At 39.8% G+C, this 19,918-nt stretch overlaps 1 protein-coding gene across 1 annotated transcript; it reads left to right on the top strand.

Moving 5' to 3' along the window:
- The first annotated feature begins 260 nt into the window (after window positions 1-260).
- Window positions 261-19,574, top strand: ARHGAP11A (Rho GTPase activating protein 11A). The gene is made up of 12 exons (XM_056133697.1): window positions 261-772; window positions 2,671-2,741; window positions 5,227-5,323; window positions 6,327-6,580; window positions 9,315-9,478; window positions 9,617-9,763; window positions 11,348-11,422; window positions 12,156-12,323; window positions 13,847-13,976; window positions 15,235-15,343; window positions 16,596-16,734; window positions 17,040-19,574. Exons 1-12 carry the CDS (start codon window positions 644-646, stop codon window positions 18,605-18,607), a joined length of 3,051 nt encoding a protein of 1,016 aa, XP_055989672.1. The 5' UTR covers window positions 261-643; the 3' UTR covers window positions 18,608-19,574.
- The last annotated feature ends 344 nt before the right edge of the window (window positions 19,575-19,918 follow it).

Below are 19,918 nucleotides of genomic sequence, written 5' to 3'. Positions count from 1 at the left end.
GGCAGGCCGATGGAGGTGGGAAGGAGCGGCCTGTGAAACGGCTTGACGCTGGCGACCAGCCCGGGCGGGAACCGGGGCTGGCAGAGACGCCAGTGCAGCCCGGCTGGTCCGGCGGCTGCGCTGAGGGCGGGGCGCGGGGACAGGAACATCCAGGGGGAGCCTGCCGCGGGGTCCAAGGGGCGAGGAGAAGCGTCTTCCTAACAGTATCGAGAAAGACTGGGCTGAGAAGGTGTGGGGTCCTAAGGAGCAAGTCGGGGGGTGGCCGGAAGTAGCGAGAAGCAGGTAACAGGCGCGGTGCGAGAAACCCGAAAGGGGTCTGAGTGAGAGAGAGAGAGAGCGAGAAGGGAGGTGAGTGGAAGTGGCTGGAAGGGTCGGGTGACCAGAGAGAAGGTTGGGGCGTAAGTGGAAGGACGGTGAGGGGTGGCTGGGTCAGAGGGACAGAGAAGGTCGGTGGAAGTGGATCGAGGATCCGGGGGCGGGGAAAGCCGTGGAAGTGGCTGGGATTGGGACCCGAAGGAGCGTGACACGCGGCCGCGAGGCAGCGGAGCCGAGCAGCAGCCTGAGAGTGTTTGGAAGCTGGAAGACTTGGTGGCGGCGGAGGCTCGGGAGCCAGCCCCTGCCCCGGAGCGTCGGGGAGTCCGCGATGTGGGACCGGAGGCTGCTGAGGTTGGCCTTGGTGCAGCAGCTGCGGGCGGTCTACGGCATTAAGGTCAAGAGTGGCCGGGGACAGTGCGATCGCAGGAAACACGAACCGGCAGCCACGGAGCTAGCGGTACGTTGTGGGGGCAGAACGAGGCCGAAATAGAGGGAGCGCTGGACCTTCTTGCCCCACCTGGTGCTGCGGATATGTTTATTTAGAATGTGGTTAAGCGTGACTGATTCAAGTGCTGACCGTTCAAGAATGGTTGACTTCAGGCACTTTGGGTCGTTGGAAGAAGGTGGCAGGGTTTTTCCTTCTTTGCACGTTTGCTGGCTTAACTTGGTTGTTCTTTAGTGGAGGGAAGTAACTGCTCTGATCTTTGTAGGATTTTTTTTTTTTAAGCAGCATCTTTGGCTTCTGCCCACCCAATGCCAGTGTTCTCTAACCTGTGATCCTTAGAAATGTCTCCCGATATGGCCAGTGAATTAAATTTGAACAAGGAGCACGTGGGTAAGAAGACAGAAAATGCGCCCCCCCATCCCCCGCCCCAATCACCACCAAGATTTTGGGGGTGGGGAGGAGTGGGACAAAGGAACGTTTTAAATGAATCAGAAGATGAGGACGTGGAATCGAATTTTAGGAATAATTGAAAGCGTCCGTAGTTCTGGTTGTAAAATTGACTTTCCAAGTTCTCGAGTATGGTTTTTTCTTGAAATGTATGAATTTGTACAGTGATTTTTTTTTTCTAACCCTTTAGAAACTGGCTACTGCTTTTAGAGTCTTACCTGAATTTGAATCTTACTTCATCCCCGTTGCCTTGTTTAATTTGAGATTGCTTGTTTAGTTTTCCTAAGCTCCTTAAGTACTCTACTCTTTAAGGTGGGAATAATATCTACTATCTCTGCTTGGGTTGTCTAGGGGATTTGAAAGGACAATAAGGTCCTTAGATAGGACTAGCACAGTACCTGTCAAATGCCACTTACTCAATTAATGATTGTTGTGATAATGGTCTGCTTCTTAGTTGATAGTGAAGTCGGAAAGCCGAGTGGAAATATCCCAAAGGTTGCAGAAATAGTGCAGGGGTTGAGGTGCTTGACTTGGCAATCGAAGCGCAGGTCTGGCACATGTGAAGCTCTGGGTTTGGGCCCCTCCACTGCATGCCCTCCACCCCCAAGCACTGCCTGGAGGATTCTGGTATACCCCAGTATCTCCAGGTCCCAGCACAGAACTGTTAAACAACACTGCCAGTTGGAGCTCTAACAACTGGCCTGATTAAGTATAAACATTGCTTGTTTGTTATGGAGATTGGAGAGTGTTGGGATTTACTATATTGCTTGGGGATGTTGACTTTTATCTTGACCACCCAGCATGTTTATTGTATAGAACAGTTGACCTGCAGACAACACATAATTGAGGGCCTAAAAAGTGATTTAGAGGTTTTGAAAGATTCTCCAAAAAATCCACTTGTAACTTGAGACTCTCAAATTTTTAACCATTAATAGTCAACTGTTAACTACTGTTAACTATAGCCTTACTGATAGTAGTCAATCAACACCAGTATTATATGTTTACCTGTTTTATACTGTATATTTATAATGAAGTAAGCTGGAGAAGAGCATTACTTAGAAAATCATAAGAGTAACAGGGCCTTACAAAACAGGAAAGGGATGTACAGCCCTGCCGTATGGTCCCCTGAGCTGGCTAGGAGTGATCCCTGAGCAAGAGTGCAGCATGGCTGGCTGGAGCTCCAAAATAAGAAAAGGAAAAGTAGATCATAAAAATTTAGTTCTTGTATCAGTAGTATACTTTAAACATTTTTACTTTGTCCTTTTGCAAGGAAATCCACATAAGTTCCTTGTCTGCGTTATTCAAAGGCCAGCTTTAGTTAACTGTTGCCAGATGCTTTTGAAATTATTCTTTATATCTTAACTGATACTTTATTTCTATCTTTTATTTTCTGAGGTTTTTTTACTTGCCATATTTAAGAAAGCCTATTAATATTTAATATATAACTGAGTTTGTCATTGTAGGGCAAAATATTTGGAGTACCTTTGAATGCATTGCCCCATTCTGTTGTACCAGAATATGGACAAATTCCAAGGTAAGCAAAATTTGAAATGAAAAATAAATAATTCAAGCTGGTGTTTAAGAGGTGTGGCTTTTTTTGGGGGGGGGTGTCACACCCAGCAGGGCAGTGCTCAGAGGTTACTCCTGGCTCTGCACTCAGGTATTACTCCTGGTGGTGCTTGAGGGACCGTATGGGATGCTGGGAATCGAACCCGGGTCGGTGCATGCAAGGCAAACACCCTACCCTCTGTGCTATAGCTCCAGCCCCAGAGTCTTATTTTTTTAAGATGATTTTTTGAACTATCAAATGATTTCATTGCTTAATGTAATTTTTTTTTAACTTTATGTTTTTAACATTCTAAATTGCACTCATTCCCAGCATTCAGCTTTAAGGTTCAGGTGCCGAATATTAGAAAGCCAATTGTTTTATATTCTTTTGAGTATATTGAATTTTAATGTCTTAGCAGTTTTTTTGTCACAATTAAGATCATAGTTAATAATATGCTAAATAGTGACATGTCAGTTTTAATATTTTTATTACTAGGGAAGTTCGCATCTTAAAATAAAAGTTTTAAAACTTTTAAAGTTTCTGTTGTTTTTTGTTTGGGTTTTTGTTTTGTTTTGACTTTGGGCCACACCCAGAGGTGCTCAGGGCTTACTCCTGGAGGTGCTCAGGGGAACACCTAGGGTGCCAGGGATGGAACCCAGGTTGGCCACATGCAAGGCAGGTGCCCTCCCTGCTGTACCATCATCACTCTAGACCAAAAATGCATATAGTTTTAGCTCTTCCTAATGAATTTTCACTCTATCTAAAATAAGATTCATTCTTGTTACTATATTTTGAAAACCTTCACTTCAAGGTGATGACTTGCCCAATTGTTTATTGAGCACTTGACTGCCCTTGAACATTTTTTTGTTCATTCAGCCTGTAGGTTTACATTCAGGCTTTACCAAGTAGCCATTTATTATTTTCCTTCTGAAATGTCTGATGGTTTCTTGCATTTAGACATGCACTCACATTCTCAGTGAGAATGATCTTTGATATGCTTTCTTTGCCTTTTTTCCTTTCTTGTTTCCTTTCTTGTTTGCAAAGCTCTTCTGGGGCTAGGGAGGTAGCTCAAAGGGCTTCATCACATGCTTTTATTGTAGGAACCTGGAATTCTACCCTGGCCCTGCATGATCACCAGACACTGAGCTTGGAGTTTCACCTGGAATACCACTGTAGCAATGTAGCACTGTCCTCCTGTTGTTCATCAGTTTGCTCAAGCAGGCCCAGTAACATCTCCATTGTGAGACTTCTTGTTACTGTGTTTGGCATATCAAACACGTCATGGGTAGCTTGCCAGGCTTTGCTGTGTGGGCGAGATACTCTCGGTAGCTTGCCGGGCTCTCCGAGAGTAGCGGAGGAATTGAAGGCCAGCCATGTGCACAGCAAATGCCCTACCACTGTGCTATCACTCTACTCACCCCATCCCGCCACCTCCCATAAAAGTCTTCCATCAGTTCCCTTCTATGACCAGCTACTGTGTTCTAGCACAACTCTATTGCTCTTAGCTAACTTCCATTCTGATTTGTTGATACCATCTGCACCAACAGATTAAAGTCAACCGTAGTTGCTTAATTATTCAGTATAAAATGTGAGGACGTGTTGCTAAATTTGAGAAGGATTGTAAGAACTGGGATATATCCAGCTTTCTAAGGTGTAATGTTTGAGTAAGGGAGAAAAAAAAAACCTGACTTGTAGTTTGGCCAGTATAGCTGATGGTAGATAGTTTAAGCTATGTGAGCTGCATAAACTCCCTCATGGAGAGAAAGAAGGCTTTGGAGGCTGTGACTTCACATCGCTCAGACTGAGTCTTTTCCTGACTCTGCCTCCAGCCAACTAAGCAACCCCAGTACATTTGCTCAGTCTCTCATCTTTGCCTCATCTCTAGGATGAGTCCATTGAGATGGAGGCCTTTCTTCTATCCTGCTGCAAACACACTAGTGCATTGTTAAACAATTTCTGCACAATTTTATTTTCAGAAGCATCCATTTTTTAAGGTCTCCCATGTTCTGGGTAGGACAGAATAGGCACCTGGTGTTTGTTAAATGACTGAGTAGAGGAATCCTTAGAGTCCCGGGTCATTCTAGCGTGTGGAGGTCAGAATAAAAAGGAACTAGAGAGTTTGTTTGATAGAGAGTAGTCAGGGAGGTAGCAGGAAAACCAGAAGAGTAGTGGGAAAGGGTGAGTTGATGCACCTTGAAGAAGTTAGGAAGCAAAGACAACTGAAAACCTTTTATCACAAAGATTAGAGGGATTTATAAAATCAGTCTTGTTTGTTTTTGTTTTTTGGGGCCACCTAGTGGTGCTGGGGATTATTGAACCCAGGCCTCCTGTATTCAAAACATGTGTTCAGCCCCTTCAGTGCCAACCTCAGAACTTCTTAAAGTGATGTAGTGCTTTATCTGCTTCTGTACTTTGGAGAATAAAGAATGTGGTAAGAAGTCTATCTGGCCTAAAGAGATTTCTCTTTCAGCTTTCTTGTTGATGCTTGCACATCTTTAGAAGAGCATCTTCATACAGAAGGACTTTTTAGAAAATCGGGATCTGTTATTCGTCTTAAAGCACTAAAGGTATGCATATTCCTGAAATGTGATTTTTCATGTGTAACACTTTTTGACATGTTATGACTAAAATATTTAGAAGGTTTGCATAAGTTATTTTGAGAAATTTAACTTAGAAATAGCTTTATGGCAGAATAATCTTTTTTCAAAGAAATTGTATAGTAAAAGTAAAAAGTAAAGGCCCTCCCGTTGATCGTCGATTTGCTCGAGCGGGCCCAGTAACGTCTCCATTGGAGACTTTGTTGTTACTGTGTCTGGCATATCCAATACTCTCGGTAGCTTGCCGGGCTCTCCGAGAGGGGCAGAGGAATCGAACTCGGGTCGGCCATGTTGGCCGCTTGTAAGGCGAACGCCCTACCCGCTGTGCTATCGCTCCAGCCCAAAGAATTTGTATACATTTATATATTACTTTGGGGAGGTTGGGGATACTTGGAATCTCCTACTGACTACATTTCCAGCAGTCCTGGAATTGAACCCAGGCTTCCAGTTTGCAAAGCCTGTGCTGAGCCTATTGAACTGTCTCTGTGACTCCCCTGCTCAATTTTATTGAGATGGGATTGGCAAGCATGTTTACTATTTTGTGGGGAGTGATGCATCCCTACCAGTGCCCAGGATTGCTTGTGGACCTTATTTGGGGGAAATCATATGGTGTCCAGGGGATTGAACTTGGACCTCCTTCTGCATGCAAAGCACATGATCCAGCCCAAGAAATAAAATGTACAGCTTTGTGTTTTGATATGCATTGTGAAGTGATCACCATAATCAAGCAACGTGTTGTATTAAGCTGGCAGAGTATTTTCACATTCATGGTCTTTGTTCTATATGAAAAGAATTTTTATGTAAATTGTTTTTAGCCTTTTAGAAAGGAGTAATAGAAATAAGGAGTAATATGTATTAAAACAAGATTTAGGGAGAATCTATTAAAGGAAAACTCCTTAGTGTATAAGAAAGAATGTTTTATTGGCAGTAAATTTTAAGCCCAGAAAATGAAGGTTTATAACGTTTCTTTCAGAATAAATTGGACCATGGTGAAAGTTGTCTTTCTTCTGCACCTCCTTGTGACATTGCAGGACTTCTTAAACAGTTTTTCAGGGAATTGCCAGAGCCCATTCTCCCAGCTGATTTGCATGAAGCATTTTTTAAAGCTCAACAGTTAGGACTAGAAGAGAAGAATAAAGCTACATTATTGATCTCCTGTCTTATGACTGACCACACAATTGAAATATTAAGATATTTCTTTAACTTCCTCAGAAATGTTTCTCTTCGGTAAGTGGAAATTAAGTCTTTGGAAATGATAGTTTAATTTTCTCAAATAGCTAGATGTCCCATGTAGACAAGAAAACTTCATTTGAAATGAAAATTTAATGTGAAAACTATTAACAGTCTTTTATTAGGTGCTTTGTACCCTGTGTAACTTAAGAAGCTACTGATGGAATAGCACAGAGACTGTCACTGCCCAACATAGTTGGCATCTTTTCCAGAATAAATACTGGAACATGCCCTAAAAAAATGTTCACAGTTAAAACCTTTACTCCCCACAATTGTTTAAATAACATATAACAACTTTTTAACAGTTGTCCAACTAAGTGATTTAACATTCTCTTGCTGTCTTTATCATCCATTAATTAATGGTTTATTGGTGTTAATAAGATTCTTTCACTGGCTACTGTTTTAAAAATGCTTATTTTGCTTTCTTTTTTTTTTGCCTTTTGGGTCACACCTGGCGATGCACAGAGGTTACTCCTGGCTCTGCACTCAGGAATTACTCCTGGCGGTGCTCAGGGGACCATATGGGATGCTGGGAATTGAACTCGGGTCGCTGCGTGCAAGGCAAATGTCCTAACCGCTGTGCTATCGCTCCAGCCCCCCAAAATGCTTATTTTGTATTTCAAACTATTCCCCATCTCCTGCATTAGTGAATCTACTTGTGCAGATATACTTCCTACCTTCTTATACTTGGATATATTTGCATTTGAAAATTACTTAAAAGCATTTAGTATGTGTCGGGGGTATGGTGCCACCAGAAGGTCAATCTGTACCTGTGAGACGAGTGCATCAGCAGCCTCATGGCGCCTCCAGACTTCCAGATACCCCAAAATTGCTGCTGTGCCTTTGGCCAGACCCCAAAAACTTGGCAAAGTTTACCAAGAAAGTAAACGGCCAAAAATTAGGTATGTGCGAAACACACCCACAAACCACCTCCGGCTCAGCTATATAATTGGAGGCAAGGCCTCTTTGGTTCCTGTTTGAACTGCTTAATGGACATGATCCCAGAGACTCAGGAACGAATCTCAGAACCCAGTGGCTTTAGGTAGAAATGCGTCTGGTCTCTGCAGTAGGCTACCGGTGCTGGGCCAACCCAAGTGGGAATAGGTTTCGTGCCTTGGCCTGTTCTCCCAGGCGGCCCAGTGGCCGCCATCCATCTCAGGCCACTGGATAGTCACATTTGGGCCCCCAGTGACGAGACACACAGGGCCTCACGGGATGGGGGTGGAGCTGGGCTTGTCCTCCCCACCCCAACGAGACCCCAAGTCATCGCCCACGAATGGCCTCTCTGGCTCCTGATCCAGCTGTTTAACGGCCATGATCCCAGAGACTCAGAAACAAATCTCAAAACCCAGTGGCTTTTGGCAGAAATGTGTCCGGACCCCACAGTACGTTACTGTCGCCGGGCCACCCCAGGGAGGAAAGGGTGTTGTCCCTCCACCTGCTCCCTCTTGGCGGCTCCGTGGCCGTCATCCTCCAGAGGTCTTTGGACAGTCAGGCTTGGGCCCGCAGTGATGAAACTTGTTGGACCTCACGGGATGTAGGGGAGCCGAGCCTGTCCTCCCCTCCCCAATGAGACCCCAAGTCATCGCCCACGAATGGCCTCTCTGGCTCCTGATCAAGCTGCTTAACGGCCTTGATCCCAGAGACTCAGAAACAAATCTTGAAACCCAGCGGCTTTTGGCAGAAATGTGTCGGGACCCTGCAGTAGGTTAATGTTGCCAGGCAACCCCAGGGGGGAAAGGGTGCTGTCTCTCCGCCTGTTTCCCCCTGGCGGCTCGGTGGCCGCCATCCTCCAGAGGCCATTGGACAGTCAAACTTGATCCCACAGTGACGAAACTTGTTGGGCTTCACGGGATGGGGTGGAGCTGGGCCTGTCCTCCCCACCCCAACGAGACCACAAGTCATCGCCCACGAACGGCCCCTCTGGTACCTGATCGAGCAGCTCAATAGCCATGATCCCAGAGACTCAGGAGCAAATCTCAAAACCCAGTGGCTTTTGGCAGAAATCCCTCCAGATTTAAGTGTTAAAATTTCGGAATTTCAAAATCACATGGCCCTACTGCAGCCACACAACATCATATGTTATTCATAACCAGCAATAGAACACAAATTATCTATTGCTGCCTTTTCAGCATATCTGAGTGTTGGGGTAAAATCTCAAATAATAATGGTGGGTCTGGTGTCGAAATATTGAATGTGATCAAAGTAGAGAGAGAGTAATGTGGCAATCATATGCCCCACAGGCCGGGGGAGGGTGTGGGAGGGGTATACTGGGGTTTTTGGTGGTGGAGAATGGGCACTGGTGAAGGTACGGGTGTTTCATTGTATGACCGAGACTTAGACCCAAAAGCTTTGTAACTGCTCTCACGGTGATTCGATAAATAAAATTATAAAAAATGGGGGAAAAAAAGTAAGGTGGAGTTCATGCACAATTCAATCAGCTAATCAGTGGCTAAATAAATAGCAGTACTCCTACCCCAAAAAAAGCATTTAGTATGTGGAAAGCAGAATTTGAACCTTGATTACTGTGGATTTTATGTCTACTCAAGCACACAAAAGCTGTATGTTTCTTGTTCTGTCTTATGTTCAAAGCAGTAGTACAGTTGAGAGATGAAAGGCAATTATATTTTCACTTGAGTATAACTGATAAAAAGACCTTCATAATTTGCTCATTATCTTATTTTAACTATTATAATCTTTAAATCCATCTAATAAAATGTTTTCATTTAAGGTCTAGTGAGAATAAAATGGGTAGCAGCAATCTTGCAGTGATATTTGCACCGAACATTCTTCAGACAAGTGAAGTACATGAAAAGATGTCTACTCACACTGAAAAAAAGCTCCGACTGCAGGCTGCAGTGGTCCAGACTCTTATTGATTATGCTTCCGAAATTGGTACGATGTAGTTGCATTATTAATAGGATTTATTTAAACGGGGAAGAGTGAATTCTGCAGGCAACTGTTAGAAAGTTGTTATATGTTATCTAAACATTTGAGGGGGAGTAAAGGTTTTAACTGTGAACATTTTTTTAGGGCATGTTCCAGTCTTTATTTTGGAAAAGATCCCAACTATGTTGGGTATTGATGGTCTCTGTGCTACTCCGTCAGTAGAAGGCTTTGAAGAAGGTGAATATGAAACTCCTGGTGACTGTAAGAGAAAGCGAAGACAAAGTGTAGGAGGTAAGTGACAATTAGCTTTATAGATACTGCATTTTTTTTTAAATCTAACATGAAAAGTTATATGCTCTGGTGTATGCATGTGAGAAGTAAAAATGGTAATAGAGTTTAAACTTAAAACTTCATCATTAGCACAAACAAAATACCATCAAAGAAAAAATGTTCCCAGAGTTATGATCCTGGAAAGAGGGATTCCGGCTGAACCTTATTGAAGAACAGGCAAACCTAGGGAACTTGTATGGCCATTCAGAACTCTTGTGTCCTATTTAGATGAGAAGGATGCTATAAAAAAAGGGTCTGTATGGAAGAATAGTCTTGTCTTTCAACATTACTTGAGTTTGCCCTTCAGCATAAGGATTAGAATAATGAAAGATGTTTTCTAGGAAGAATTTAAAAAGACCTAATTTTCCATCATTGCGGATTGAGACTTCTAATATCCTTGATCAAAGATACTTGATGCTTATTTGTAGGATATTAAAAATAATAATAATAATAATAATAATAATAATAATAATGAGTCTAATGTCCAGGGACAGTAGAAACAAGGGTCAGAAGTATTGGTCCACTGATTAGACTGCCTCAAGTGCGGGGAGGGAGTGGGTGCCCATTGTGGGTGGGGGGTAAGGAGCACCTGCTAAAGAGGCAGGCTAGGGGGAGGGTGGTGGGAGGGAAAATGGAGTCACTGAAGGTGGGAAATGTACGCAGGTGGATTGGTGGTTGGAACACTGTATGACTGAAATCCAAACAAACAGCTTTGTAACTCTATCTCACCATGATTCAATTAAAACAAACAAACAAAACCTTTAGGCCATTCTTCCTCTACTTACCTTAAAAAGTTTCTTATTTGTTTGTCTGTTTGTTTATTAGCTTTTTAGTCAAATTGCTGAAATAGACCCTTACAAAGCTGTTTGTTGATGATTGGATTTCAGTCATGCAGTTTCCAACACCCATCCCTCCACCAATGTACATTTCCCAGCACCAGTGTTCCCAGGTTCCCTCCCATCACCCCCCATCCCCTGCCTGCCTCTATGGCAGGCCCTTAGTTTCTTATCTTTTGAGTAATATAACCAGTTGTGATTAGTTATTATTCTTTTTTTCATCTTCTGGCTTGTATTACCTTGTGTTTCTTCTTTGCGCGCCCCCCGCCCCTTCATGCTTTCCTCTTCTGTGCCTTTTGTCCATTAAATACGCTTGCTTTACATTTTTTCTGAGTGTTCTGGGAATCTAAGTGAGGAATGGTATAAACATAGGTCCCTTGGGTTGGAGAAGTAGTTCAACAGAGTAGAGTACGTGTATTGCATGCAGGAGCTCCAGCTTTGGTCCCTGGCACTGCATCATCCACCCAGCACTGCTGGAAGCAGCGCCCACGTACGAAGCTGAGAATAGCCCATGCCTGACTACTACCATTGTGGCCCCTGAATCACAGGCGTATGCTTTTATTTCTATTTCGAAATAATTTCTTTTAAGTAACATTTACTGACTTTAAACCAATAAGCTGACAGAAACATTTGAGAAGATCTCAAATAATATGAATTATTGGTTAAATGAGCATTAAGTGATAATTGATTATCTATGCTTTAATTTCAGATTTTGTTAGTGGAGCATTAAATAAACTTAAATCTAACAGAACACCCTCTATTACACCACAGCATGAAAGAATTGGTAGGTATTATGTTTTTATTTAAATGGAAATTACCACATATTTTGTAAATAGTTATACTTATTATAATTAATGTGATAAAGTGTGATAAATATTTAATGGATCTAATTTAGCTATGTTGTGGCATTGCTAATTACATTGGGTAAAATGAACTGAGGTTGTAGGTAAGAAGGTTTACTGTTAATAGTTATGATAAAAGAGAAACTAAGAGGTTCAATTTTTTAACTTTCTCATTATAATTCTTTATGTTAGTGTTTTTAAAGGTGAACTTTTTTGAGGTGGGGGGCATGTCCAGGTATGTCAAGGGCTTTTCCTTGTGATCCAAGTGTTTGATTTATGTTTAAGAATCTTGGCTTTTTGCAACATTGCCATTTTCACTTTGAATAATAACATCCTGGGGAGGGGACTGGGGTTTTTATTTAGTTATGTGAAGCAAGGTAGTTTTTATTGACATTTATTTAGAAAGATGTTAGGGGAAAGAAAGAAGTGCATGTTCAAGAAAGAACATAGACTTCTCCACAGTGGAAATATGCAAGAAAGGTAGAACATAGGCTTGAGGAGCAAGCCCATACTATTAATTTTTTTCTAATATCTATTTTTATGTTATTTTTCGAGTAAGCATTGCCTCATTATTTGCTCAATTTTAAGTCATAGCTTCATAAGAAATATATATATAGCTTTGTATTTTATGAAATCTGTGGAAGAATTAGAAATTTTTTGTGTTTGTCTTTTCAGCCCAGCAGTCTGTATCCCCAGTGATCCTTACACCAAATAGTAAACGTAAACTACCAGTAGATTCCTCTCATGGTGTTTCAAGTAAGAAAAGGAAGTCCATCAAGCACAATTTTAACTTTGATTTACTGCCAAGTAATCTCTTCAGTAGCAGTTCTACGCCAGTATCAGGTAGAATTGAATTTAAATGATTCAGTTCTAAGCATTAACTTTGAGCAAAGTGCTGTTTCATCTTAAAGTCCCCAAACTTTTAAAATAAACATCCAGTATAATGATTAATGACATGTGACTATGCCTTTTAGCCATCCCTATTGAAAGTTATGGTATATAACTAGAGTGAGAATTTGGGCTTGAGTGAGTAATATTGGCTCAGTTGTTTCAATATATAGATGTACCACACGCCTGTGCACCAAGGCCCTGACCGCTACCCCTTATCCGCTTCTGCTCCCTCAGTTTGTTTCCTTCTCTGCCCTTCTCATTCCTACACTCCAGGGTCAACTGTAACCTAGGTATCTCCCCTTTGATATCTTACATTTCTTTTTCCTATTAATTCTCTATACCACTATGAATAACTTTGTAAATCACGATGCCTTAATAAAAAACTTTTTTAAATATTTTTACTTTTAAGAAAAATCCATTAAAGTTTTAGCAACTTTGTTTACACTATTTTTCAAGTATCTTATTTGGGTCCCTTACAGTAAGTTCAGCCATTTTCTTCCAGTTGAAATATAAGTTTGTAATGTGTCTAATCAAAATCTCTGGAGAATAAAATATTCATTTTTTTTTTTTTAAGAACCAGATATGTTGGTTATGTGTTCTTAAAACTGAGTTGGCCTTTTTTGCCTGGGTAGAATACAAATTGGCTCATATTAAACTTATGTTCAACTCAAAATTATGTTAAATACCAATTAAGCCCATAACTCCTCGTTGTTTACTTGTTTCTCATTTAATCAAAGTGTGAGGGATAATTTATAGATTTCTTTTTATTGGTTTAGACAACACAAAGACTTGCATTTTAATTAATTAGCTGTTTTATAAGTTTTTCACAATCCTACTGTTCATTGAAAAAAGTTGAATGAAATGACATGTTTTGTATGGTTGTTTAGAGGTTCTAGTTATACTTGCTTTCTGGTATGTGTGATCATTTTACATTACTACACATATTCTAGGTGTATCTTCTTTTGATGTGGTGTGTGTGTGTGTGTGTGTGTGTGTGTGGAGGGGGGGCCCACACGTGGCAGTGCTTTTATTTCTGGTTCTGTGCTCAGGAATTCCTCTTGGCCGAGCTTGTGTTGGGGGCACAATTCCAATTTAAATAGAAGTCTCTAGTTAATAATTTTACTTTTTTTCTAATTTTTTTGTTAGTAAGTTTTGTGGTATTACATCAAATAATTTCATAAAATGGACAGCTGGGACTACCATTCATTAGCACAGGTCATGCCAAGTGACTTCCTGATAGTTCATTTTTCATAAGAACATTGGTATTATATATAAAATACTTTACTGAATTTTTATGTTAGTGTTATATATTTACAGAATTCAGCGTCAGAGTCTAAAGCCATTTATAAGTGATGGAACCTAAAAAGTAAAAATTAATAACCTTTTTTAAGATAAATCTAATTGTGATCAATATCTTATACTTTGAAAAGAAAATAAGTAATGTGATATATTGCATACTTTGGGGTTTTCTTTAGTTCACTTTGACACAAGCTCAGAAGGATCATCACAGTGTTCAGTCTCTCCAGTAGTCATCAGTGGAAGCCATTTGATCGGTACGGATGTTCCAAGGCGAAGTAAAAGAATTGCAAACAAAAAAGTTTGCAGGTACATTATCCAGGATATTTTGTTTTCTTGGATCAGTGTTTAGTATATATATTTAGTAAAATAATTGGGTTTAATTGAGAATATCTGAATCATAATTTTTTTTAAATTTTCTTGTTTTTATACCTTATTAATCCAATACCCTTGGTGTATCCCTTACGAAAAGATTCCTAATTGGGTCCACTTTTTTTGCTTAAAGTTCTGTTTTATGGGTTGCAGATAGAACTCAATAAACTGATACAAAAGCTTTATTTTATGTACAGGAGGTCAAGTTTGATCCCTGGAACCACATGATTTCCTGAGCACTGAGCCAGGAATGACCCTTAAGTACTGACCCTTAAGTATTATTTGATGTGGTCCAAATAATAAACAGTGCCCTAATTTATTTTGAGAATATATAATTTTTATCTTTCCTATTGGGCCGGAACAATAACACAGCAGGCAGGACTTTGCCTTGCACGTGGCCAACCTGGATTCGATTCCTCTGCCCCTCTTGGAGAGCCCTGCAAGCTACCAAGAGTATTCCACCTGCACGGCAAAACCTGGCAAGCTCCCCATGACGTATTCAATATGCCAAAAACAGTAACAACAAGTCTCTCAATGGAGAAGTTTCTGGTGCCTGCTCGAGCATATCGATGAACAACAGGAGGACAGTGCTACCTTTTCTGTTAATTATAAAAACTAGCCTATTCTAATTATTCTGTGATTAAGTAACTTTTTTTTTGTTTTGTTTTGGGGACACACCTGGCAATGCTCAGGAGTTTTTCCCTGGCTCTGCACACAAGAATTACTCCTAGCAGTGATCTGGGGACTATATGGGCTTCCAAGCCCATATAGGCACATGCAAGGCAGATAATACCTGCTGTATTATCTTTGCAGTCCCACTAAATGACTTGAGAAATGGGAAGGATCATTTTTATTACATGAAGGAACAATATATATGTATGATATCCTTTATAAGTAAAATTGACTTCAGGGAAATTATCATTATATTTGGTCACTAGTAATTTTATTTGCCCTAGGCTTTTCCTAAAATTACATTTTGCAGAAATTTTTCTAGTCCTTATGCTTTATTTATTTCCTTTTTGGGTCACACCCAGTGATGCTCAGGAATTACTCCTGGCGGTGCTTGGGGGACCATATGGGATGCCGGGGATCAAACCCAGGTCAGCCGCGTGCAAGGCAAACACCTTACCCGCTGTGTATCACTCCGGCCCCTAGTCCTTATGCTTTAAACTAATATTTTACATTCCATTCTTAGGGTAGAATCAGGGAAAGCTGGCTGTTTCTCTCCTAAAATCAGCCGTAAAGAAAAGGTTCGAAGATCTCTTCGTCTGAAATTTAGTCTGGGGAGAAGTAGCAAAGATGTTGTAAGTATCTTTATTATTCCTTGGTATTCATAATATCATAATCAAGCCGGAACCCCTGGGCTTCTGGCCGTGTTCTTTTCCCCAGCTACTGTTCCACTCTACTCTATTCCACACTTTTTTTAATTTTTAATTTTATTTTCATAAGGTTGTTCACATTAATTGATTACATTCAATATTTCAACACCAGTCTCACCACGGTTGCACCTTCCCACCACCATTATTTTGAATTTTCCCGCCACCATTCAAGCCTGTCTGCCATAAGCAGATGCTAGATAATTTATTTTCTGTGCTTATTGTGAGTACCATGAGAAGTTGCACGGCCACAAATGTGGCTGCGCACTCCTGGAATTCTCTAAAATTGTAGATGATTAGGGTCCCAAGACATCTCTGTAGGGAGCTGATCTATTTTGAGATTCATTTGTGAGTCTCTGTATTCCAGACTTTTAAATTAGGATCTCCAGGCTCTCCTTTTGCAGTCTGGTTAAATCGATTCCAGTCAAGCTTTAATCTCTTAACATTTATATCAACTGTTCTCATCAGTCACCCCATAAATTGAATGTTGTGCAAACCAGTGGATGCATTCTCTTTTTGGTTGATTTGACATTCCATCAGCATTTGACCTGGATGATCACTTTACTCCTCTTTGGCATACTTTTCTTTCCTTTGTTTAAGGATACTATTAATCTTATTTTTTTCCCCGCTTCTATGTGTTATTTTTTAAATTCCTTTGCATTTAAACACCCACAGCTTTATCTTTAGAATTTTTTTTCCCACTCAAGGTGATTATCAGGTTTCAACATTATACATTTAAGTCTTCCAAGCTTATATCTCCAGCCCAGAATGTCTCCTATATAATGTTTCTTAACATCTACTACTTGATGTCCACTTCTTGATGTTGACAAGTAGTCATCTTGGTTGTAGCCTGTAGGATATGCATTTCTTCACCAGTGCTCTTTCTCCACTCTTCCACCTCTCACAACCATAGTTCTACCTGCAGTTTTCACTATATCAGTATGGTAACTCATTCTTTTATATATATATATATAGGAGTACTGCTATTTTGGTAACTCATTCTTCCAATCACTTAGTCCCAAAACCATATATGGATTTAGTTCCTTAGTTCCTTATTCTGTAGATCCTCACTTTCTCTCCCATGCCCTTTCCAAACTATTAGACAATCCTAACTTAAGGCTGATCAGATCTCATCAACACTACATTTGCAACCAAAACTTTTGTTTTCTTTTCTGTGCAGAATGAGTGTTCTGGTATGAATAGACGTGAAAATGTTGGACGACGACTTGCAAATCAACAAAGTTTAAAAAATGGAATCGAATCTATAAAGACAGGTCTACTTTTTAGCCCAGATATTGATGAAAGATTAACAAAGAAAGGTATATTTGCATGATAATGTAAGAGCTTTAACCCAAAAGCCTACTTAGTTGCTTTTTGATAGTAAAACATAATTCTTGAAATTAAAAATTGATGTTTGAATGGTGAAAATATTTGCATTGCAGTATATAAGTAGAGGATACTTAGAAATGGAAGTTTTAGAAATATTTGATATTTTATACTAAAATGATTTAGTATAAATATTTAATTGCAGTGAAATCATTCTATCATTTGCCATGTGTTTGGGTAATGTTTCAAAACTAAGTCAAATATAAATTATTAAAAACATTGAACTGATTTATTTTAGGTTCTAAAAAGATCAGTAAGTCTGAGGAAAACTTACTGACCCCAGAGCGACTAGATGAAACAAATTACCGGATGTCTTGGACAGGACCTAGCAATTCACATTTTCAAGAAATAGTTGCAAATGATGCATCTCCAGTAGAGAGAAATCTTGAGGTCGAAAACTCTTCTTTGGAGCCTGATATAATGGTTGAAAAGTCACCTGTTAGTTCATATGAACTCACCCCTTCTGATATACACAGTACGCATAGTAACAATGTCACCGGAAGCTCTCTTAGTGGAGATGAAAACAATCTGACAACAGAAACTTTGGCAAAAATTCAGAAAGCATTTTCTGAATCTGGAAGTAATCTTCATTCATTGATGAATCCTGGGCAGTCACCAGTTACTAGTGTTGGGGAAGTAAAGTTAAGTGAAGCATCTTCTGTAGAATATAGCCCAGAGAAAAATCTGTTTGAAACTAATGATTTGACTGTTATAGAATCAAATGAACACCGGAATAGTAAGGATGAAAGCAGTTTTTCACCACATCAGACTCAAAAGTTGTTTGAAGAAGCAACTATCAAATGTCACTCTGTTCAGATGAATATAGAACTTGATAAAAGCATTCATTCAAAGATACCTAATGATCATTTTAGTGAACAAGAATTTCTTAGTGATGAAAATATAAAGGAACAGCAGTCTCCAAAGTGTAAACTAAATACCGAAAAAAAGGAGGATGAGGATGTGATTGGAGAGAATTTACTGAATTGTGTAACTTCTAAGGAGGATGAGGAGGACGCAGCTAACACCCCTTCCGCTGAGCAGACTTGTACTGTGACAAACTTGCCCAAACCTAGGCCAGTGAGAATTAGTACACAGTCACTGGAGGAATTAGGTGATAAAATGGTTCCCGAAAGTTTATATATGACAGAGCATGGAAGGGTTTCAGACCACATCCAGTGGTTTAACAAACTTTCCTTAAATGAGCCAAATAGGACAAAAGTTAAATCACCTCTTAAATTTCAACGTACACCTGTTCGTCAGTCTGTCAGAAGAATTAATTCTTTATTGGAATACAACAGGCAACCAGTAAGACGCAAATTGTCAGCTCAAGGTGATGCCACATCTCCTTTGGTCAAAGCAGTGAGCTGTGAAAGTGCTCTTTCTTCCTGTATAGAAGGTACATCGAAAGATTCTGTTTTGCGCGGCAAATTAAGTCTTAAAAAACAGAAGTCCACATCATGTGAACAGTCAAATGTTGATGAAGTTTCAAAATTACGCGTGGAGTTAACTTCTAAATCTTTGTCAAAGATAAAGAGGCACCCAGACTCTGTGACTTCTCTTGGGTCTTCCAGAGTTTGTAAACAGGAAGTCATAGCTGATAGTCAAATTAAGGTTCCCTTGGATGATCTGACAAATCAAAATATCTTGAAATCCATTGTAAATAATAATAGGGGCTTTTCTCCTGGGATAAATAATCAGGTCCTTCGGAAGCCTTCAGAAAGAGAAAGGATATGGTATAAAGGTTCTCCCAAAAATCCTATTGGAAAAACTCAGCTACTACCGACAAGTAAACCAGTAGACTTGTAATTAGTAGATGGTTTTTAACTGGTTGATGTAAATAAAGTTGGCAATTCATGGTGTGACTTTCAGGATAATCTGCATGTTAGTTGTAGTTTAGGATTATGTAATGAATTTAAATTTTGCTGTATAAGCAATTTAAATGTTTGTACAAATGGCTTCTTTTCCCCCATAATGATAGCAGTATTTAAAGTAATTGTAATCTTCAAGCAGAGGTTATACTTTGTAAAACAACTGGATTTGTTAGAAATTGTGGGATACTATGAGTTTTATTAAGTATGGAAGGAAGAGTGAAATGAGTTGTACCTATTTCCTATTTTTCTGTCATAGAAATTTTGGTTATGAAAAGGGAAGAGACAGGAAAATTACTTTTTCCTGTGTGTGTTTGTACATGCTGGGGACCAAACTGAGGACCTCATATGCACATGGCATACCCTCAATCACTGAGATACATATTGACTAAATCTTAGTTCTTGGATTATGTTAATATTTGTTATCTTTAACAAAATCCCTAAATATTAATTGATATCAGTATACCACCTTAAATCTTTGTATTTGGGGACAGAGTCAATAGGTTTATATTACCTGTAGGTGTATACAGAATGTTTACTTGAACTAAGAAAAATGCCAAGGCAGAATGACTCATAGGATAATATGGGCTCATATAGGATAACACTGCAGAAGTAATTGATGATTTTTAAGCCATACTGTTGTTTAAGTTAATTTGCACAAATGCATTTGTATCCATTTATCCAGTATAATATTCAAAACATTTTTAAGGAAATTTAACTTGGGTAATTTTAATTTTGATGATTTTTTTTAATATGCAGATGCTTGGTCTTGGTTTTAAAAATAGTTGATGTACCTCTGCATTCAACTGAGATTCTTAAACTTTGGAATTTATGAAAGCTTGTGACCATTTTGTCTTGTATGTAAATTATTTATTTGGCATAGACATTAAAAATAACATTTTGGAAAATTACTTTCCTGAGTCTTTAATGAAATCAAAATTTTCTTTTGAATTTGACCCCAATAGTCAAAGAAATCTAAATTTATAGTTTAAAATAATAGAAATTATTGTTTTGTTTTTTCTTTCCTTCCCTCCTTTGCTGCTTTTGATATGATCAGGGATTCACATTTGCTTGTGCTCCCCAGGGTCACACATCTGGTTGTGCTCACCAGTACGTGCCAGGGCTTGTACCATGGCTCAAACTCCTGCCAAGAGTTGGGATGCTCTAGAGATTATACCCTCTTTTGTGGGTCTATGGATCCTAGACATCAGAGTTGCCAGGATCATGCTTATGCATGCAGGAAGCACTA

Source organism: Sorex fumeus, unplaced genomic scaffold (genome assembly GCF_029834395.1).
Source record: "Sorex fumeus unplaced genomic scaffold, SorFum_2.1 ptg000098l, whole genome shotgun sequence".
Taxonomy (NCBI): domain Eukaryota; kingdom Metazoa; phylum Chordata; class Mammalia; order Eulipotyphla; family Soricidae; genus Sorex; species Sorex fumeus.
Note: the sequence above shows the minus strand (reverse complement) of the source record. Positions and strands in the feature narration are given on the sequence as shown.

Bases quoted from the DNA above. Each gene is read 5' to 3' on its own strand.
- ARHGAP11A (XM_056133697.1), top strand. From the start codon at position 644: ATGTGGGACCGGAGGCTGCTGAGGTTGGCCTTGGTGCAGCAGCTGCGG. The intron at 9,764-11,347 runs GTAAGTGACAAT...CTTTAATTTCAG, and splicing joins GCGAAGACAAAGTGTAGGAG to ATTTTGTTAGTGGAGCATTA. The intron at 16,735-17,039 runs GTATATTTGCAT...GATTTATTTTAG, and splicing joins TGAAAGATTAACAAAGAAAG to GTTCTAAAAAGATCAGTAAG.